Here is a 23,645-nt window from a genome sequence, read left to right on the forward strand (position 1 = left end):
CTGACGGATAGTTGCATAATAGATCAGGAGTTTAGGAGCTTCTCCAGCTTTCTGTTGGTACCAGTGTAGGTAGTGATAAGAGTTATAAACATATACTGCAGGAGTCACACTAACCTGTCCACTGGACACTGAAAACAAGACAAAACACAGGACTTTAATAACTAGAATGCATTAATTTATTTTACACATTTTAAACTTTTCTGTAAAGCTTGTTTAAATAATATACTATAAGCTATATGATATATCAGAGTTTAATGTTTAAGAAAAAATGTCAACATTCAGTCAAGTATTAAATTAAACCCTGAGCAGAGATGAGGAGGGTCCAATACAACTGGAATGGAGAGTCTGAGTATAGCAGTACTTGGCATTGTGTGTCCAGGCACAGCAGAACTAAAGGATTAAAGCTCAAAATGACAGTTGCCATTATAAGATTTCAGTTGACTTCTTCTTAATGTTCAGCGACACAGGTGATTAAGTCCCTCCTCAATTCCAGCACTTTGTGTGTGGGGCTGGAGAGAGACACTGAACAGGGCATCTCTGACTTCAGGGAGAGACTTTGGGTGAGAGTGCCCTCTGGTGGCACCAAAGTGATTTTAGTTTCTATGAAAATAAATGTATTGAAACTTCCTCCCTATAAATTGGGTTTTCGCCTGAAAAATCATCAATTAAGAAAGATTACAAATGATGAGGCTACTGGGCCCCTCTTGCTTTCTTGGTTTCAATGAGCTGATTAGAAGGCTGTGGGATGAAATCCCAACTAGTCATCCAGACTGCTCCAGTAGAATGCTTGACTGGATCAATTGGTTGTCTTAAAAGTGACAACCAAATTAATTGGTGATTTTTGATGGTCTGAGATGCTCATCCAGCCTCTTCTTGAATAGTATCACCTTCAACATCGCAGCTGTGACATCTTGTTCCATGCACATACACTTCCCCTGTGCTCAGTCCTTTCCACTCCTATTGCTTTGATTGTGATGAAGCATATTTGGTAAACAGACCGTTTTGGGATTTTAAATTTTCAATCAGTCATTGATACCTCTCCTGTGTTCTTTGTTTTCACTGTGAATAATGTGCAGTGCTTTTGGCCCGAGAACCATTGCAGAAAGAACAAGCAAAACAAGAAGCAAAACCTGTTTTGAAGCATTTATTTATTTTGTTGTTGTTTTGTTAATGTACACTCTTTCTAAGCCAATACAATTTTATATCTCTAGAGCTGACTGGCCTTGTTCCAAACTTGAAAAACGTTTGAGAGCGAGACATCCAAACTGAAGCACCAGTTGGTTTTTGTTCCTTTAATGATTTTTCAATATTTTCCAAACACAACGTTCCAAAACTGACTAGGTCTTATCCCATAAAGCACCGTGAATCTGCTAGTATTGCATGCTCTGTGGTTGTCCTGACATTAAAATAAAGTGATATTATGGTACAATCTTACAAGATACAATCATATTTAAAAAAAATGATACATAGTTAATTGAATCTCTATAACTGAGTAAAATTTGTAACTTAAATTGCCTAGAAAGAGCATGTCTTCGGTTCCTCTCTGTGAGCTCTGCAAATCTCCAAGAACATATCTAGTATAATAATACAGGATATATGGTATGAAACAAATTACACTATAATATTGAAGAAAATAACAGCAAGCACAAACCAGTGTAATGACCCAAGGCAGTCACTTGAAGCACATTTGAAAAAAAAACATTTTATTTTAGAGAAAAGGAGCATTTCCATATTTTACCTGGATTTTTTAAAGCTCTGTCTTTACAGGTGGAACGGCTTTGGCAGAGGCTTTGTAGTTCATACTCATGGCTGCTCTTAGTGTAGACTTGATGGACGTCTCGATCCACGCATGGGGGAGGGCAGTGTGCTCCCCGGCAAAGTAGACTCTCTGAAAGGGCTTGAACAGATCCAGGTGATAATCCATCAGCTGGAAGGGCGTGAAGAGCGCAAAGGCACCCAGGCTGTACTCATCCAGGCTCCACTTCTTCACCACCCCTCCTTCATACAGATCCCGGATTCCTTCTCCGTGGATGGCCGCCAGGTCGTTCAGTGCCACCTCCTGGCAGGCCTCGTCGCTCATCCCCAGGAAAAACTGGGAGTCATCCGACCAGGTATAGGACGCCAGCACCACCCCAACCCCACTCTTGAACGCTTCGCTCACGTAGTAAATAAAGCGCGACGGTTGATCCGTGATGGACTTGCCCCCACGGATCCCTTCTTTCTCCCAAAACCGCTCCTTGAAGACCAGGAAGATTTTAGTCGAGCTGTCATAGTGGACGTTCCGCAGGGCTTCTCTTTTGCGCAGGGGGAGAGGGGGGTTAAATCTAACATTCAGAGTTGCCTTGGCCGTGCCGGTGAACAGGAGGTAGTCCGCTGCCATCGTTTTGACCGAGTTGTCTGTTCTGTCTTTGTACACAACCTGGATGCCCCCGCTGGTCTGATTTATTTCCAAAACTCTTGAATTCAGAAATACTCTACTCTTCTGAAGGTCTTTCCTCACAGCCTGGGGCAGCAGATCTGTGCCTCCATCTATTTTGAAAAATCTGGGGAAACAATACAAAGACAAAATCATTTTTGTTATTTTTTGTCCCTTATCATTTTCCAATGCTTTTAACATACAAAACACCTTAAATATTAGTATGGACTCTGTATTAGAATAACCTTATTTTAAGATTATAATATGTTGTCAATTGTAACACGTCTTGGTCACATTTCCCTTTGTTTTAGTGATCAGTCACAAGTTCTAATTGAAATTTTAAACTGCATAAATTATCCCTCATTTATTCTCCATCAGGGACCATACTGTATATATAATAGTATGTTTGAGGCTACTTGTTCAAGGGACTACTTTAAAAAAATGAACAATAAATTGAGGGTGTGGGACAATTTTAATAAGTTATTCGACCAACTCCACAGATCTGTGAAGGAGTTACTTCTTTACACAAAGGTTGGTGGTAATGTGGAATAAGCTTCTGTACTCAGCCATGTTGTTGAAGCCAATAATATGGCTTCTTTCAAGAAACTGATGGATAAGGTTCTGGGATCAATAAACTGCTAACCTAACAGATGGGATTGATAGACTGATTGGCCTCCTTTCATTTGCAAGCTTTCTCATAGGGTCTTTTGCAGTTTGTATAGATACTTTTTAGATTTAAGATGAGATATTTCAGATATAACTTAATCCAAAAAGGGTGAAAATATGTCTTTGGCATCACCATGCAAAGGTTTGCAACATGTGCATGTATACGCACAGATCTCTCTCTCTCTGCCCATATAAGATAAGATCACTTTATTGGCCATATTCATTTCTCGTATTAGGAATTTGTCTTTTCACATACCACAGCTTGCTCTCCATGAGACACACAGACAGGAAGAGAAGCTTGGGGTCAGAGCGCAGGGTCAGCCATTTATATGGTGTCCCTGGAGCAGTTAGGGTTAAGGGCCTTGCTCAGGGGTCCAGCAGTGTAAGATTCCTCTGCCAGCCACGGGATATGAAGCAGCAACCTTCCAGCCACAGAGCCACCACACCACCCCGGGAAAACTCATGCCAGGAGTTGGGTTCTAACCCCTGATCTCCAGCATGCAAATCACATGCCAAAGCCATTATACCAATGTGAACCACTTGACAAATATTACACTACCATTACACACAATCCTTTACTTTGCTGCATTTTAAATACCAACTGCACAGGGCAGACATTTGTAGACATTTTTTTCTTGGCCACAGGCATTGTAAACCACTTCCCTGAAGGAAGCAGTTGGAAATGGGAATGAAGAGGGAGGGACCATCAATGGTGGAATTCTTTTTGAACCACAATATAATACAGCTCTTTAAGCTGTTTCTGGGGTCAACCAATTCTTTTCAAAGAAATATTAAATGTAAAGCAAAACTGGCTATTAGTTTTGGTTCTTGTATCCATCCAACTTATCACTTATTGGTGGAATGTTCCTTTGGGTGATGGATAGTGAACCTGTGGTTCTGGGAACAAACCAACCTGGAGACATGCTGGAGCCCATGAGCACTATACACCATCATTTTGTTCAGCCTGATACAGCTTTACAAGGTATCTGAACAGAAGAACCTCTTTAGCAACAGCACTGTGCATCAGGAATGCTTTGTCAAGGCACTCAAAGATTATTAGAAATCTTTAATAACACTTAAATCTAAGTTAAATGATAGGCCTTGTCCCTACAATGTATTGTTCATAAGAACCTACTGCAGGCGATATATTAGAAAATACTTTTTAAAATCCATTTTAGAAACCTCCCATTAACATTCAAACTCATTAGTCTTTCTAATAGTATGTTTAGACTGGATCATACTAAGTGCTGAACTAAAATCATTAAATATTGTTGAAAAATACTATAATAAAGTAGTAATATAGTATGAATGTATTATATATTAATATATTATTAATAGTATTATTTCAATAATATTCAAAATACTACTGAAAGTAATTTTCAGACATTCAGCTACGCTGCACCTCTGAATGGAAAATAGGGCATGGCGAATTAATACTTGCTGGAGTTGGTTCAGCAGTGAAGTTTTTATGGGTTTATTGAATAATTAATGGAGTGATAAAAGAAATCAGAATGGGACGAGTCCAGGGGAAAAAAACCCTGGAAAACCCCTGGGAAAAACTTTGGGAAAAGAGCAGCTACTCACGCTCCTGCAACTCAATGTCTGAGCCCAGAGGATTGATTCCTCAGGGCTTCAGTAGTGATTGAGGCTTCCTAATGAGGTTGATAAGCCTGGCCTGATCTCATTTGAGATGGTCCTGACAAGCTCCTTCCACGTGTGGAATGTGGAATGGAATTTGGTGCTGGTGCACTGGAGCTCGTCAAGGCATCACAGTGCTCCCCCGCAAAGGGGTGACCTCCAGGTGCTGGACCAGGCTTTCTAGAGAACCTCGTATGGAAGGTTCTTATGAGACATGGTGCTGCCAATTCTCTTGCTGGGATCCAGGACCTGTCTTCGTCTCCATGCCCCCTCCAATGTGCCAGGAACTGGAGAATGTTTTGTACCCATCTGGAGTCGACAATCCACTGGGGGCGAGGTTCTTCCTAATCCTCCAGACAGGGAGCGGATGATTCCTCAGGTGCTAGATGTGTTGGTGTGGGTTTTAGTATTGAAATGTAGAATGCTGTCGAAATTTTCCTACTGAGGGATCTAGGAAAGGGTGAGACAGTAGGAGACGACATTAATTTGTTCACTCACTTTGAAGGGTCCAATGTAGCAAGGAGCCAGTTTCTTGGAGGGCAACTATAGGCGGAGGTATTTTGTGGAGAGCCATACTCGCTTCCCAACTTGGAGTGGAGGGTGGTCTCTCCGATGTCGGTTAGTGGGAGTCTCTTGCCGTTGTGCTGCCCTCTTTAGATTTGCCCGCACCAGTCTCCACACACCCTCTAAATCTGGCCTGGTCTGCAGCCGGAATCCTGGAGCTGTGGGAAGAGACCTGGAGAAGAAGGGGTTGGAACCCATATTGGCATTTGAAGGGTGACACGCTTGTGGCTGAGTTCACTAGGACATTTCGGGATATCTCAGCCCAAGGGAGGTGTGTCACCCAACCGTCGTGAAAAGAGGAGACATGGCACATGGTAAGTCTCCAGGTCTTGATTAACCCGCTCCGTCTACCCGTTCGTTAGCTGGTGGTACTTGGAGGACAAGTCAGTCTTTATTTCCAGTATCCTACAGAATTTGGAGACAAAATGGTGTCCTCTGTCAGAGACGATGTTTCTGGGGAAGACCACCTTGATGAAAATATTCGCCATCTGCGTGGCTGTGGGGCAGCGGAATGAAGTGGGCTGCTTTGGAGAAAAGTTAAGATGACAGTTTGTCCCTAGGATCTCAGGAGGACGGTGATGAAGTCCATGGATATGGACTCCCAGGGTCATTCTGGTGTCAGGAGCACTTGTAGAAGTCCAGCGGGCACCCTCCTGGAGTCTTTTAACCTTTAACAGGGAGTGCAATTGGAGATGTAGACCTCTATGTCAGCTAGGAGGGATGGCCACCAGAACTTGCACTGTAGGAGTTCCACCATCCGATTCATTCGGGGGTGCCAAGCCATCCGAGATGAGTTCCCCCATTGAATAACCTCTGCCCTGGCCTGTGGAGGCACATATTGCTTACCCGACGGAGTTTCTGGAGGGGATGTGGTGTCTCGCAGTGCCTCAGAGATTGCCTTCTCTACATCTAACAGGGTCACTCCGATCACCTTGTCCGCCAGGAAGACTGTAGTGGGTTGTTCTGGAATGTGCTCCAGAAGGATAGGAGCAGATGTGAATTTCTTCTTTAGAGTACTAAAGGCCTCCTGAGCTTGTGCATACCACTTGCCCTGGTTGGATTCCTTTTTAGTGAGGGCAGTAAGGGGCGCTATCACTGAACTAAAGGTCTTAATAAAGGTTCTGTAGAAATTTGCAAAACCTATGAAGCTTTATATTTGCTTTAGGTTGGTTAGGCCAGTCCTGGATGGCAGTATCCTTTGGACGATCCATCTTCAACCTGGAATTTGATAAGATGTACCCCATGAAGGCGATTTCTGAGTGATGAAATTCGCATTTCTTTAATTTCACAGACATGGTTTAGTCTTAACCTTTGCAATACCATTCAAATGTGTTTGACATGTTCATGATAATTCAGAGAGAACACCAGGATATCGTCCAAGTATATAACTAGGAACTTATCTAGGTAATATGTGCCAGAAAACCGCCAGAGCGTTGTACAGTCCGAATGGCATTACAAGGTACTCATAATACCCACTCTCTGTATTGATGGCTGTTTTCCATTCATCTCCTTCTCTAATGAGAATGAGATTATACGTCCCCCTGAGGTCAATCTTAGTAAATATAATGGATTTAGCTGCCTTCTCCAGTAATGCCGGGATGAGGGGTAAGGGGTACTAGTTTTTCTGGGTTATTTTGTTGAGCTCTCGGTAGTCAATACAGGGGCGTAACCCCTCATCATTTTTCTCCACAAAGAAAAACCCAGCACCAGCAGGAGAGGTCAAGTGTCTTAAGAACCCCAAAGCTAAATTTTTGGTGATATATTCCTCCATGGCCTTAGTCTCCAATGGAGAGAGAGAATATAACTGGCCTCTGGGTGGCAGTTTCACAAGTATCAGGTCAATGGCACAGTCATACGGTCTGTGTGGAGGAAGTTCTGTAAGAGCCTTCTGTTTACTGAATACGTGCATAAACTCTCAGTATTCATCGGGGAGTCTATCCGGTCTAATGTCCGTGGTGGACAGTAACTTAACCCAAGGCATGCAGTGTAATTTGCAGTTGTCACCCCACGCAATCAATTCTTGTGTAGCCCAATCAATATGGGGGTTATGCTGTTGTAACCATGGAAACCCCAAAATGAATGACGGTTGTGAGGCTTGAATGCATAGTACTGAAATTGTCTCTTGATATAGAGCACCTATGTTAAGGATGAGAAGGATAGTTTGTTAAGTAATCCTCTCGGATCCGATAGGAGAACCATCAAGTGAGTGAATCTTGACTGGAGGCGTACAGGACATCAGGGGAATCTGTAATTTGCAAACTATATCTTCATCAATAAAGTTACTGGCCACCCAGGAATCGATAAACAGGAAAAGGTGTCTCACCTTGGAGTTCTATGACAGAGAGGCTGGCAAGAGCAATTTTCCACCAGGGTAAGGAGACTGGAATGCTCCACTCAGTAAGGGCTCCTGAGCCAATTTGTTTCCTGGGCGCCCAGGGCAGGTCTTTTTTCAGTGCCCCTTTTTTCTGCAGTACATACATAGGCCGTCTCAATGTCTTCGTTCTTACGGGTGCACCCAAGTTGCATTGGTTCTTTGTAAGTGCTATAATTTCTTCTAATTAATCCGGGAGTTCGTTATGTACTAGTTCATCATTGATCCTTTCTGCGAGGCCATGATAAAAGAATGAACACAAAGCCGCCTCATTCCACCTCATCTCCAACGCCAATGTCCTGAATTGAATAGTGTCATCCCTAACCGATTGTCTCCCCTGGGTAAGTTGTAGAAGCTGTTGTTCAACTCTCTAAGTATTCCCTGGGGGCTGAAAATCCTGGAGGAATGTTCGGGTAAACTCTGAATAATTAGAACAAATGGGATCCCCAGTGTACCAAAGTGCAGATGCCCATGCCAGGGCTTTTCCGGAGAGGAGGGAGAAGAGGTACCCCACTTGTGTGCCGTCAGTAGGGAAAGGGGAGGGTTGCAAAGACATGACCATCTCGCACTGCATAAGGAATCTCTGCACTGATCTGGGTCTCCAGAGAAAGGAGTGGGATGTAGCAATCAGAGTTCATGGAAGACCGTGGTTTGTCCCTTAGTCCTCTGACCGGTGATCCAAGGTGAATCTGAAATCTGGAACTGAGGCTGCCACGGGTCTGGAGCCAGGAACTGGGATGGCCACTAACCTGGAGCTGGAAACTGGGTGGGTTTTGAAAGGGCACAGAGACAGAGTCAGGGGGTATGGAGTCCATAGAGGAGGCAGAGGTGCAGCCGGTAGGACATCCTGGAGGAGGTTGCGGAGGCGTTGTACTGTTTCCATGGTCCTGGATCCTGTTGTTTTTTAACCGCTGTGGCTCAGACATTCTGTTACGCAACTTTTATGGGTTTAGTGAATAATTAATGGAGTGATAAGGATCAGAATGAGAAGAGTCCTGGGAGGAGGAGCCCCCGGGAAAACAAATCCTGGGAAAAGAGCAGCTACTGTACTTGCGCTCATGCAACTCAATGTCTGAGCCCTGAGGATTGCTTGCTGGGATTTCAATAGTGACTGAGGCTCCTTACTGAGGTTGATAAGCCCAGCCTGATCTCATTTGAGATGGTCCTGACGAGCTCCTTCCACGTGTGGAATGTGGAATGGAATTTGGTGCTGGTGCACTGGAACTCGTCAGGGCATCACACTTTTTTTAGACAAGTAATCCCTTAATCACATGTAATTCAAATGATTTACAATTTAAAAGTATCTTTCCCCAACACTGTATGTATCATAAACACCGATACATACAGAACTGTGCATGAGGTAGGATTGCTTCACTAAATATGTAGTTAATTTACTGTGATCATTGTCAGTGTCCTACAAAAGAAAATGCCATAATCTGAAAATCTCACTTGACGTAATAATTGATGTCAATCTCATCTCTTAGGTTTTCGCTGAAGGCCGTGTACAATAGGGACTGTGTGTTTAAAACATCTCCAATCATCTGGATTGCATATCTGCTTAGGTTACTTTCTCTCTTGAGGTAATCCTTTTGAGACAAAAACAAAGCAAATCAAAAAACTCATTTTGACTGGAAATACAGTTTTAAAAGCTAAGGACTTGCAAACTCTTGTAAACTTGTGACAGATAACAACATAGGCAAAAATCACATATTTTTATTTATTTTTGTCTATTTCCATTAATTGTAGATAATTAGATGTGTTGTGTTAGGTAAAAGCTGTTCCAGACTTTGATGTCAGCAAAAGATGCCAGTTGTTGGCTTTGGCTTTTATTATACAGTATCATTGAAGTTGCCTAAGTAAAGCAATTTAATTTTTCCTCATCCACTTTTTCTCATTGTCCTGATGTTACAACACAGGTGCTACAAAGCAGTGCAGGTAGATAATCAGGTACTTGATTACTTGATTGGCTGCCTGATTGATAGATCGAGGGAAAGACAGAGACACTAATCTGAATCTGTAACCAAACATTAAAGTGACTTACTGTATATAGCCTTTGATCAATTTGTAAATTGAAGTTTTAGGTGTATCTATATTGTACCTTAATGCTTTTATGTTCAAAATGCACAAACATAACTATCATAATTTTAATTAGATAATCAACAGAATCTTTTCTATAAAATGGAACGGTAATTAATCATTAGCTAGAAACAATCACTATTGGAACTGAAAGCCAACTTTACCTTTACAGAATAGACATCATATTTCTTGAGGTTGCAATGGCACAGCAATGGATTTTCCTTGATTTCGTCAATGACCTAGAAGATCATCAAAGGCCATGAAAAAATCATGAAGATTTCAGAGATCAATCGCTTGCACTTCAACAAAAGGTAGAAGCAGAGAGACCTAGAGTTTCATAGGTTAAAGCAGGATGTTTCAAACTGAATATACAGCAGAACGGTGCTGCCATTCCGCTCATACACTCAATTCAAGCTTTACCATCCCCTGGGGGGAGATCAATTTTACAGCAGAGTCCAATACAACAATGCCACAAAAACAAACAAACACCACCAATAATGAATTAATTCCAGCAGTGTTTCAGGAGATAAGATTGATTTTACTTTGTCTGAGAATGAAATTGCAGAGGGGATGAAAGATTTCCTGGGTCTGTATGAGTCATCACCACCATTTGCACAGAAAGAACCAATAATATATATATATATTTTTTCAAATGAACACTGGTCAAGTGCATGAGTGTTAATCCCCCAATGGCACATTTCAGAAAGGTGGAGGACCTACTGTCACTGAAACTGAAATATATCTGTTCTACTTTAGAGGTAGATCAGATCAGAGTTGATCAGTTTTTTAGAATATACAGTAGCTGTGACTTGTAAATGCTTAGAAGCTCTCTCCCACCTCTAAACACTCCTGTTCTAAAGGAGAAATAATATTTTATGACATTTTATATCTGTAATGTAATCAAATGAGTTGCCAAAGTAAAGCAATTTCATTTTTCCCCATCAACTGTTTCTCCCTTTCCTGATGTTACACCACAGGTGTTGCAAAGCAGTGCAGGCAGATCAATCAGGTGCTTGATTACTTGATTGGCTACCTAATTGATAGTTTGAGGAAGGACAGAGATACAGCCTGAGCTCATTCTCACGTGGCCAGCAGACGGGCAAGAGCTCTTGGGAATGCCCCATTGTACCATTAAGCTGTGAAACATCACCCAGCACAGGTGTAACAACTGTAAGACTTATTAAAGTGTCGCTACTGGTAAAAATGTCAGATATATCTGTAAGACACTAGAAGCCTCCAAATTTATTCACACCCCCGATTAGCTGGAATTACAAGCTGGGCTAGGAGGTGTATTCTGTAGCTTTTTAATAGGATCTTAAACTCATCCTGAGGGACATCTGACCAGTCTTCCAGACAGTCAAAGCTGCACTGGAGATCTGCTCTCCTCAGCTCATTGCAACCATGTGCCATTAGAGACTGCAATGGTCAAACAATGATGTTGAGCTTACACTTGTGGTCATTGACATTGATACAAGCTTCTTATTGTTCTCCTGTTGTGGAGTCTGTTTGTGACAAGGCTTGAGCTTCAGGTCAGAAGACACTGCTTTTTGGCAGTACTATTAATAATAATTCTGTTAGGCTGGTCCACAGCTCAGACATCAAGTAAAGAACCCTTTGAGGGTTTAAAGATCACAAAAAATCCAAAACCAGTAAATTAGGGGACCCCAAGTCCAGGGTCAAGAGGCGAGTGAAAGTCCAAAGTCAGAAGACAAATACAGTATCAAGTGGCAGAGACACAATCCAAAAACCAAGGTCAGGAAACAGGCCAAAATCCAGAAGACAGGCAAGGAGTCCAGGGAGAATTCGGCAAGGGTTAAATCTGGAGCTCAAAGTGTTGAAACCAATACTAAGCACATCTTAAACAAAGAGCAGGGTTTAAATAGGTCTGGGGAAGGGAGACATGGTGATGTAGGGACACTGGCCAAGCAGGGATTGGTTACTCTCGTCTACTTGATCTGTGCCTCTGCTGCACAGATGAAGTAGGCACTATAGTTTGAAGTGCCCTCTGGTGGCGGGATGCTGGAACTGTAACAAGAACAGATCCATTTCAGTTCTCCAAAGGAGGGCTGATATTCTTGTTGCACATGAGGTTCTGTAAGACCAACCATATCGTGTGGTCTCAGCTAGGGGGAGTCAATCAGTTCCTGTTTGGGAAACTCATGGCTCACTGTGTAACCACTACAGACCAAATTGGACTCAAGGAGTTGGTGTTGAGTGTCTAGTTACCCACCAGACCACCTTACTGAGTTCACATTTAAAACTCTTACGACCTGTTTTCTAGATGGGTACCCAGTCACCCCATTAGGCATGAACCTCTTGATTGTGAGCACAAGAGTCAAACCCCCAATTATATTGCAGAATTGGGCATCCATCTGACATCTCCCCTTTCTTTTTCAAAATTGGCCATGTTTTCACACTAATGTCATCTTTATTATAAATTAACAGTAAACCACTGTGTGAATATACTACCTTTTTTACGGCTTCAGAGTACAACTGTGCAGCAGATTTTCCCTTTTCAGATTCCTCCACTGGGTAGCCCAGAATGTCAGGATTCTTCATAACCTCGGACGTCTTGATGCGTTTCCCATTTATAAAGTACCAGGTGTTGTTATCCTCTTGGATGAATTCTGACAGATTGAGTCCATAGTGAGTAATGTAGAGAAGGACTAACCTGAAAATATCACTTGAGTTAGATTACAGAACATCCATCCATCTATTTTCTAACTGCTTTGTTGGAGTTGTGGGGTTATCACTGCTGCCTCACAGCATGGGAACCTGTGTTTAAATTTGCCCCTGCAGAGCTATCTGCATGAAGATTTATGGTATTTCCCCATGTTTGTGTTGGTTTCCTCTGGGTGCTCTGGCTTCCTCCCACAGTCCAACGACATGCTGGGAGGTTGATTGGCTTCTGGGAAAAGTAGCCCTGGTGTGAGTGTGTGTCTTCTAATGGACTGGTATCCTGTCCAGGGTGCACCCCATCTTGACCCTGTTGCTTGCTTTGATGAACTCTGGCTCCCCCACAACCCCAAATTGGATGAAGTGGTTATTAAATGGATGGATGATAACCCTGGCAGGACAATTTGAATGCACACCTCTTTGCTTATTGGCTGGACAATTTCTCAGCAGCAGCAATAATTTAATTATCTCATTCTACCAATTTATTCTGTAACAAATGCTAAATACAGTGCTGCTTCAACTGTTTTTGGCCTTATCAAAGCATGAAGCAAGCACTTCAAGGAAACTCACTCATGAGTCGAGGGAATTCTCATTGCACCCAGCTCTGCGTGCCAGCCCCTGCTCTCATTCCTGTACGTGTGAATTCGCCCCCCAACTCTGTCACTGGCTTCCAAGACACTGACCTGTAGGAAAATAAAACATTATTGATACAGAGGAGAGAACGGAACTGTGACAGGCCTACCTCTCAGCTGTTGACTGATGAGGCATGAACAATGAAAACAATCCCACCGGAAACAAAATGTTGTGCAGAGAAGTTATTTACTATATAAAGCGACTATAAAAGTATTCACCCCACTTACGGTCCTACTCTAAACAACCAAACGCCAACAAGTATAGACTATTCTTTTACATACCAAACCAAATGAATCCCACATGAGATTGTGACTCTCAGCTCCTCGCTAATTATGTAATTTGTCCAATAATTCACCACATTTATATATAATAGAGGCCTGAATGACCTTTAGAGGCAGGCCAGCTGAAACTGTTATCCTAATTACTGCTGACCTGCTGCAATGACAGTTTCCTGCCGGGATACTGCAATCTGATTGACTAGAATATTACTGCTATTAAAAATCAACAGGAGCCACTTCTTATCCCAGATCCCTGACTGGAAGGCCAATGAGGCCTATTTTTTAGAGATCTGAAGGTGTCGTAGACTGGTAACCCAAATGAAGTTTGTGTCCTGTCCAAAAAATGTTATTGTATGTTTACTGAAACACCATTCTGTGGTTGATTTTACATCTGTGTGGTATTGACAATCCCAAACAGGTATTCGTTCCTGAATGTTTTCTGTACTTGAGTGCTGTGGACTGGACTCCAGCTCTGGAAATCAGTTAGAAGTGGCCAGTTGAGAGTGAGCTCCACCTTCCATGCATGTAATCCTAAAGGGCATTTTGGTTTTGCTGCTGGAAAGAAATATACTTTCTGCTTGTGCCTTCCTGGCACACCAATTCCCAAACAGAATGAAGAAATTTGACTGCACATAAAAAATATTTTAAGTAATGGCTGAAAACTAGAATTTCTAAATGTGCTCTTTTCAAGGGGGGTGCTTTTGAAGTGTATTACTAAGAAGACAGCACCCACAAATTATAATTTGTGAATTGTGAAGTCACCCAACTTTGCCAACAGGATTGTCAAGCACTTGAGTGGAAGCAGAAGTACTAAACCAAAACCAGATCAAGTACTAGAATAATGTACCTGAAAGACCGACATGTTTTATTAATTGTGACCATCGCCCACACAACAGTATCAGTTCATGGAGGTCTAGGGTCTGCTGTTTGTACCTCCTGAGGTCTCAGTTACACAGCTTGTCTACATGATTGACGGCATAAGTATGATCCTGAAAAACTGCAATACTTCAGGTGCTGCTGTAGTTTACAGTTTACTTTGAGGAAGTGAGAATTTTCATTAATCAAAATTGCAAGACCTTAAGAATTACAAGACCAGCCTTTTAATGCCTTATTATGAAAACAACGAGTTTGGACTAAAAACAGAAGATGTCAGGCCTCCAGGAGCTGAGGGTGAGTCTCCTGCTTCCTGAGACAGTACTGAAATATCATACATTGTGTCTAGCATCCTCCAGGAGTTTCGCAGCGATTAATCCGGAGATTCCTGCTCCAACAATCACAAAGCTCTTCGGTTTGCCTTTGTTTTTGAGGCCATTCGTAGCGATGTTCAGCAGGTACTCGTAATCCTTATTGCGGAAGCACTGATCAATGACTTGTCTGTCTTCTTGTGCCTGCGATGAGATTGCCAGAAAGCAGCCCAGCAGGAAGGCTTAGGAAAAAAGAGCAAAATCACACTCAATCTTGTTTAGGCAAACTGGGTGCTAAGAAGGAGAAGAAACTACACACCCTTCAGGACAAGCAAAATGCTTATAAGCTGCATTTTCTGCAATTGCGTTGGATGCATGCACTGATACCAGGGTTCCAAATTGTATGTGTATGTGTCATCATCAGATCATAATTTAATTGTTCAAAATGTTTACTTAATCTGAAAACAGTTGTTAGTCATCGATCTAAGAAGTTATTGTCTATTCCAAATGATAGCATTTGATCACACAGCAGGCTGAGAAATGCTTTACACACTAATAGACAACATAAAGTTTTCTATTGATCCCCACTTCTGATGTATAATATGTTCAACAGAATGGTAATTTTGTTGCATTTATATGCCCCCTTTCAACACAATGGATCAGTGAAGTGCAACCCCACTCGGGAGACACACAGTGTTCATTCTGCACCAGCAGATCGAGGGGGTGGGGGGAGAGAGAATATTCTTCAACAATTCATTTACAGCTGAAGTATAAGAAGTAAAAAGTGTAAATATTCCTCATGATTTTTTAATCTCGGGTTAAAAATTAATAAAAGTGTCTTGAACACATTTGCTATTCTTACACAAATGGTCTTGTTTCTAAGAGTTTGACAAAGAAAATATTTTAATCCACAAGGCCAAGTGACACAGATGTAATAAAGTTTCGTAGGCAGTGGAACATTTCAGCATTCGCTTAAAAGCTAAATACATGTGAATGAAACAAGTTTCCTTTGTGAGCTTTTGTTTGAAATTTTACTTTCAGTAATCAATACAGATCAAATCAATGAAAACACAGACATTGTCTTGTGAGCCTTACAGTTAACTGTTGGGATGATGAAGGCAGCAAAAACACAAACTTTAAGTTAATTTAGTTTTTTTTTTATTTTTATTTTCAGTATAGCAGAGTTCCAGTGCATTGTAGTTTGTAAGTAAACTGGAATGTTTTGCGCCAAAAGATCTATTTACTATGTAATCATGCCCAGAACTGCTATTACAGTATGTCATGTTGTTCTAAGCAAGAACAATACAATGTTGAAAATGTCTTTCAGTGCTGAGTGGGGCTGGTTTCTTTATGACATGAGTGGATGTATCATGGAGAAGCAGAATAATCTAAAGACACTCAGCAGCTGATTGGCATTTTTGGCTGATTGAACAGCTCCTCCCAGCTCCTGGAATAATCCTTCAATAAAACCACTGGAGTATGCCTACATCCACTTTATTGCAATCAGAAAGATTGCAATCTATACATCTATACGTTTTCTAACCTATTCTAATAGGGCCACAGGGTAACTGGAGCCCAACTAACCTACAAGTACATATCTGGGCTATGGGGAGAAATCCACATGAACATGTGGAGAACATACAGATGCAGCCATTCAAACCCGCGGTATGGTAAACTACCCACAAGCCGCCGCAGGGCACCGCAGTTGTGATTGGCTGGCCAAATTGACCGACAAGGGCACTCGTGGTGCATTGGTTGGTAGTGAAAAGATTTAATCATTTAATCTCTTTACTGTGCACATTTTAATCCACTTAGTTTTGAATATTTATATGGAATTTTACCACTAAAGGGAAATTTTAGTAGCTGAGCATAAAAAGAAGAGGAGCATAACGCATCTGAAGGTCATAAACGATATTAATTTAGGAACATAAACATTACTGTATGTACGTAAACTGTACTGTGTATGGCTGGTCTTGGTAGTTTAAAGAAAAAATACACACCAGTCTTCCATTTTTCCCTAAACATTTTAAGCATGAAAGTTTTATGAAACGGTACCCAAATATGCGATTGCTGTATAGAATGAATTTTAATTAAAAAAAAATATTTAACACGAAAATTAAGCTGTTTACATCTTCAGCCTGAGAACAGTCACCCGTTGCTACCCAACGCAGAAACACAGCCACTAACTAGCAAAGAGAGGACATTAGCTAGCCAATATGATAAAGAAATAAATGATTATTTTGTTTATTTCTTTTGCACATTTATTTGAACATTTCCATCGATTGTACAAGCACTTGGAAACTGTCCAATCCCTAGTTCATCAGGCATTTTCTTTTACGCTGCGGGCATTCTCCTGGTCTGGCGCCGGTCTGTGTCTTCTAGGATATAATGCCAGCGAACTCTTGGTTTTATGTCCACAATAACAGACAATCTCCTTTGCTTTTAACCGAGCGTTTAATAATTTCCTAAAATGAAAATGATTTAGTTTATTTCCCTCACGGGATCAATAAAAGTATCTATCATCTATCTACATAAACTATCGGACAGAATTCTGGGGTCTCCCTATACTAGAGATTATGGTAGGGCTTCAGAATGGTGATTGGCTGACACCATCTGACACCCCTCTGATTGAAGAAAAAAGACGTGCTGGTTTGCTATACATACTGTACCAGGAAGAGAATTTCTTTCTATTCGAAACGTGTATTTTAAAAGTTTAATTAAGAAGTAAAAACCTTACAGCATACACAGATTTCTAAACTGATCAGGAGGAAGAAAAATCACCCTTGTTTCGTGCATAAAAAGTGGTTATTAACTATCGAAACCTGTTTTATTTATTTTATTTTTATTTAGATTAAGAGTTCCCGTCACTTCCATTCCCATTTAAATCACAAACCCGTGTTTAATTAAATGTCTTTTAACGTAAATCGTTATCTTTGTCTTATGCATAATAATGTTCACCACTCTGTCCAGCAAATTAATAATAAACTTTATTTTATATAGCGTTTTAAAAGATAAGTAATTAGATTGCTCATAAACCTAATCACTTATTCTACATAAACACTGAACGCATCTACACATCTACTGCTACGTCTGTTCTCTTTCTTTTTCCTTTCCCATCTACAGCCGTTTTTTGTGCAATATATGCCAGGGACCTGTGCAATACATTTACATCTAAATTTATATCTATATCTATATTTACATCTATATTTATATTCATATGTGTGAAACGATTTTTCTGTGTACTGTTCTGTTCTAGTTTGTTCTTTGTGTGTCTGGACTGTGAGTAACTCTTTTAGTGCACCCCTCACTGTACTGATTGTTTTGTATGTATTGTACTATTATTATTGTATCATTCGTTACATTGTGGCTGTGTTGTCTGTGTTAAGCTGCTGTTGCACTGCAATTTCCCTCACGGGATCAATAAAGTATCTATCTAACGCAGCGTAATTGCTCTCTGAAAATGCTTTTTCTTTTTATTTAGGCTCAGATTTCAACTACAGATCATATTATTAATAACCATAATAACGACCAACCAACAAAAACAACCATATAAACATAATACCAACCAAAAACATAGATAACAACCACAATACAAAATCAAATATATCAAACCATTAAACTCTCTCAAATTCCTCCAATTATCATAATCCCGCCCCTTATGCAAAACCAAACCCTCCTCCCATCCCAGTTTATCCTCTTTATTATAAACAAAATCCACCTCAATGATAATTGTGAATGATAATTCACAAACTGCCAAAACGTGTAACTCCACATTTCCAAATAAACCTCATTTCCATAGCCCCACCCCTTATGCAAAACCAACATCCCTCCCCTGTTCTCTCTCTCCGCTGGCGTTTGTAATCGTTTTTATTTTTAAATAAATTTGAGCAAAAACATGTATTTTAAAAATCTTAAGATTTGTATATTTATGTATTTATTTAGTGGTTTCATTAGTGACAAAGGCTAAACTTTCTTGGAAAAATGTCTTTTATGTAAACCATGTTTGCTATGAATTCATTTAGGGCTAGAATATGTTCATTGTCTTCCAATGAAAGAAGGGTTCCTTTCGCCCCGGACTGTTACACCAACGCATTAACACATTAGAGGAGCCTAGCTTTCTTAACTAGTAAGTACTGTACTTACTGGGTTTTTGAGGGGGGAAGGTGTCTTTCGCTGGAAATCACGCCCCCTTCTTCTTTGAAAATACCTGTAAAACCGGTTTAATTCGTCACAGCCAGCACTCCTGCAGAGTTGTACTTGCAGTGTATACAGTAGATGGGAAAGCCAGAGCCGACCGCTACGCCGCCCACGTGTTATGCTCTTCGTTAATGTCTAAGCCGGAACACATCATTATATCTCATTTTGTATTTCTTAAAAAAAAACCAGTTTGCCCAGCCTAACAGTATTGTTGTTATTGTTTTTAACCTGTAAAGCGCTTTGAGGAGCCACCTTTAAAGGCGCCGTATACAATAAAGTTCATTATTGTTACTATTGTTAATTTGCTGGACAGAGAGGTGAACATTATTACGCAGAAGACAAAGATAGCGATTTACGTTGCATTGTGCATTGTGCTGCTGTAATACAGTTTTAAATAATTAAAAGTCTAAACAGTATCAGCTTTATTTATGGGTTTTAAATAAAGGCGATTTAAACGCGATTTAAATCAATATAAATGTTTCTATTGTAACGCATAGGTGACTATTCATTGTTATTAAAATGACTTAAATTCGATCATGCTGTGATATTTAGAAATATACATTTGTTTGGTGCGAGTGAAGTTATATTTAATCTCTGAGCCATACTGATTCTTATGGAAGCCAGTTTCCGCCAGGGTGTAAAAAAACACACTATGGTATTCTCTCCAATGCAGTGCAGTTAAAAACATATCTCTGATGCTGTTCCTAAATGAATATCGTTTATGACCATCAGACACTTTATGCTCCTTTTCTTTTTTCCAGTTGATTGAACAGGGAGAGGCATTTCATGATGTACTTTTCACTGATGAAACAACAGTGGCTCTGGAACAGTTTTCAACCATGTTGTTTTATAAAAAGGGGAGATATGTGAACAAGCAAAACCCAAAACAAACATGTATGCCATACGGCGTACGCGTTACTGAAGCTAAAACTTTAGCCTTTGTCACTAATGTAACCACTAAATAAAGACATATAGAAATCCCTACGTTACAGACTGTATATGGCTGGTATTGGTAGTTTAAAGAAAAAATACATACCAGTATTCCACTTTCTCCCTAAACATTTTAAGCATCAGAGTCTTACATGTGGTTATTTCGGAAACCTTTGTACGTGCTCATTCTGACCATGTTACTGTTTACTGTTACTGACCATATTAAGTTTAAGTGCCTGTGGGCACTTTTCCTGTCCGTGGGAGGGTGGACCGTCTTTCATTAGAAAGTTAGTCTGTTCTACTCTGAGAATGTAGAGGGGGTGAAAAGTGCCCACGGTCATTTAATTAGTATTAAAAGTCACACTGATTCCCTTGCGAAGATACGGACAAAAAAATGGCATAAAAACGACAAAGTGAAGGCTGTGAAAACATTCACAATGTACTTTATACTCAAAGCAAGTGTTCTCACAACTCTAGGAGGTTTTGTGAAAATGCTACATGCGTGCCAAAATCGTTTTTTTAAATTCAAGGTGACTTTACCGCGGTTTTCATTTTCAGATTGTGAATCAAAAAAGGCATTTAATTAAACACGCAATTGCGATTTTAATCAATTACTGTATTGATTGAAACACACATTCTGTACAGATACAGTACAGTCACATTCTCCTGTCGTCCAGTGGTGTAAAACGAATTAGCAGGTGATTGAGATAACAATGCACCGCCCACTGAGTGGAATGTTCTCATTTCTTCTCAAGTGTAAAAAGAGGTGATAATTCTTAATAATTCCTTGTCGCATTAACTAACCTCTTCAGTTTATTCCGCCAGACAGTACATTAATATAATTATATCGTTATTAATTTGTTTAGATACGCAATTCCATATTATATTCCCTGTTAATCAAATTCTTAAAGTATACATTTGTTAGATAACAAGCGAATTCACAGAAAAGGTTAAAAGACTATCACTTTTCACAAAGTATATAATCCTAATATGGTCAGAAGGAGCACGTAAAAACGTTTCCCAAATAACAACATGTAAGACTTTGATGCTTAAAATGTTTAGGGAGAAATGGAATACTGGTGTGTATTTTTTCTTTAAACTACCAAGACAGGCAATATACAGTACAGTTTACATACAGTAATATGTTTATGTTCCTAAATTAATATCGTTTATGAGCATGTGAAAGGCATGGTGAATCGGAGATTCTCAAGAATCACCTTAGTATGATTGGAAACGAATGCGTGATCGGATCAACTAAATGCTGTGGTGTTACTTTTTGTCAATGAAAAAATAAGCTCTTTTCGTTTACAAAGACGGTTACAAAGAATGTGGACCAGGGTAATACTTTGAGCTTACAGCTTGTCCAAGGTCATTCATTATTAATACTATTAGTAATATCTTCGGTAAAGACTTTGATGCATAAAATATTCCTACATAATTAAAATATTTATGATAAAGGTGGTAGGTTGTGTACTTTTGTCCAACAGAACAATCTTGCTTTTATAAAATATACCACCTTTTTAATGTTTATTGATTAACATGCTGTAATACACTGTTTAAATTTAAAAGTCTAAAGAGTATACAACTTAAATTCTTAATTGAATAAAGATTGTCCCTCAGCAGTGATCGGGATTTGAAACCGACGTTTTCTGCTGACAGCTCAAATGCTGTACAGGAGAGGTTAACCTTTATTAGCTCCACCTGGCGGTTTTACAAGGTGATTCCGGATACTATTAACATAATCTAATTTGCATATGGTATGATGCAGTATACTGCGACACGCCCACCGTGTTATACCACAGCATACCCCGCTTGTTTTGAATGGCTGCATCTGTACAAACTCCACCCATATCCCCCTAGGAATTGAACCCAGGTCTCCAGTGTTACAAGGCAGTAATGCCAACCACTGTGTCACCATTCTACCTGAGAACATATATGCATAATTAAAATAAGAATTATTTGAGAAAATTCAAGTATAAAATTCTTCAATAAAAGCAAAAGCAGTTTCTTTTTCTATTTTGCAGCATGGAATTAACCTCTTCTTGTCCCTCTGCATCCCTCAGACTGATGCAGCTCCTTGCTTAAACCCTCACCTGTATACTGTAACCTAGCGCTCTGCTTGAGAGGAGTCATTGGCCCTGGATGAACTGTTTGTGAGGATTAAATAAGGGACTGGTTTCTTATGACAATTTCACCAAAACTGCCTCACTAACTGGGCAATAACTCTTTTGCAAAAATAATTAATTATATTAATATAATCAATATAATTATATTAATAGGATGAAGCTCATGAATAAAAAAAATAAAATTAAAATCAAAGGTTAAAATTTACACATTTGATTTGGGATTTATTCAGTTTTACATAAGTTTATACATCTTTTTTATTTGCTAATAAACACTTAGTTTTAACATAAAACACAGATGAGCTGAAACCTTTCCAGTATTGCATATGATTTAATGCAGAGAGAGAATCAAATGATCATAGTTACTTGTACATGATACCACAGTCCCAGACCGCATTTTCATTTCTATAAAGAAAAACAAACTTAATTAGACAGAGGTACCAGCCAGACCTGATAGTTGTAGAAGGGTCCAAGTTGCTGGGGTTGCTGGTGTGAAGATGACCACTAGACAGCCTTGCTGTTCACAGCTGGACATGCCCCAGTTAGCTGAATTACTCAAAAATTTTGCCCCTGTTATATCTCCCTGCAAATCCAGTCAGTTCAAGTGATTGTTTATACAAGAGAGGGGCAATTAGTCTTATGTCTATTATGTCTATTTTAAAATACATTAGTTCTAAATAATAATTCTAATACAACAGCCAGACAACCAAACAGCTACAACCACATAGATTGTGTGAGATTCAATTTACAAATATGAGCTTACAAATAGCTGTAATAATTATTTTTCTGAACAAGATATAAAAAATAAGAACACAATTACAACATACGTGTGAAGGCTCAGGAGAATGAAAAGATCCCTTTTGATGAGCAGAAATAACCAGTTAAAAAGGCAGTCGAAAGATAATTTGGATTTATCACTGGGTGTGCCTCTCTGACAACATGCAGTCAACAGAGCTTCTCAGCAGTTACAGTGCTCTTTTTATACCGAAAAACAAACATCCTTTAAACATAACGTAATGCTTAAAGGCACAGTCATTCCATGACTATAGAGGGCTAGGGATTTAAAAGGTTTCTATTTTAAGAGGAAAAGTTGGCACAGTTTAATCACAAGGAAGCCAAGAAAGCCAAAGTGTTATCTGGGGCCAGCTCAAGCTTAGCAACAAGCAAAGAATTTTAGCTTAAGTACAAGTTTTCTGCCATATCAAGAGATTTTTTCTATATAACTGCTTCCTACATACTGATGGAGTCTGCTAGCAGAATCTGTATGTTACCCTGTACCCATATAATGGTTGGAGCTGTGAACTCCTGCTGAATTCAAATGCTAAACTCTAACCTTCACGCTTGCTTTAGCACAGATGCTTCTCCCTCCCATCTTCTGTACTAAACTCCTGATGGGGATGGAATGTTTAAGTTTCTTCTGAGTCCTGGAGTTTCTTGAGAAGGCTACCTCAAAGACAGGAGAGGGAGGATGTAGAGAAATGTACAGTGATGTGAAAAAGTGTTTGCCCCCTTCCTGATTTCTTATTTTTTTGCATGTTTGTCACACTGAAATGTTTCAGATCATCAAACAAATTGAAATATTAGACAAAGATAACACAAGTAAACACAAAATGCAGTTTTTAAATGAAGGTTTTTATTATTAAGGGAAAAAAAATCCAAATCTACATGGCCCTGTGTGAAAAAGTGATTGCCCCCCCTGTTAAAACATAAATCAACTGTGGTTTATCACATCTTTGGAAAGCTGAGTTCAATTTCTCTAGCCACACCCAGGCCTGATTACTGCCACACCTGTTCTCAATCAAGAAATCACTTAAATAGAACCTGCCTGACAAAGTGAAGTAGACCAAAAGATCCTCAAAAGCTAGACATCATGCTGCGATCCAAAGAAATTCA

The 23,645-nt window shown here is 39.9% G+C and overlaps 1 protein-coding gene across 3 annotated transcripts; it reads right to left on the bottom strand.

The window, feature by feature from the left end:
- Nucleotides 1-1,130: 1,130 nt before the first annotated feature.
- Nucleotides 1,131-22,732, bottom strand: LOC148646984 (L-amino-acid oxidase-like). Of its 3 annotated transcripts, XM_088609489.1 has the most exons (8): nucleotides 22,580-22,732; nucleotides 22,119-22,157; nucleotides 14,530-14,744; nucleotides 12,978-13,090; nucleotides 12,201-12,402; nucleotides 9,896-9,970; nucleotides 9,105-9,241; nucleotides 1,131-2,543 (listed from the first exon to the last, which is right to left on the bottom strand). In XM_088609489.1, exons 2-8 carry the CDS (start codon nucleotides 22,153-22,155, stop codon nucleotides 1,748-1,750), a joined length of 1,575 nt encoding a protein of 524 aa, XP_088465615.1. In that variant the 5' UTR covers nucleotides 22,156-22,157; nucleotides 22,580-22,732; the 3' UTR covers nucleotides 1,131-1,747. The 3 variants fall into 3 exon arrangements, with proteins under 3 accessions (XP_088465615.1, XP_088465617.1, XP_088465616.1); XM_088609491.1 differs by lacking the exon at nucleotides 14,530-14,744 and having other exon boundaries at nucleotides 12,201-12,358; XM_088609490.1 differs by lacking the exon at nucleotides 14,530-14,744.
- Between the last annotated feature and the right edge of the window lie 913 nt (nucleotides 22,733-23,645).

The sequence above is a fragment of the Lepisosteus platostomus genome, chromosome 16 (genome assembly GCF_059453375.1).
Source record: "Lepisosteus platostomus isolate fLepPlt1 chromosome 16, fLepPlt1.hap1, whole genome shotgun sequence".
NCBI lineage: Eukaryota > Metazoa > Chordata > Actinopteri > Semionotiformes > Lepisosteidae > Lepisosteus > Lepisosteus platostomus.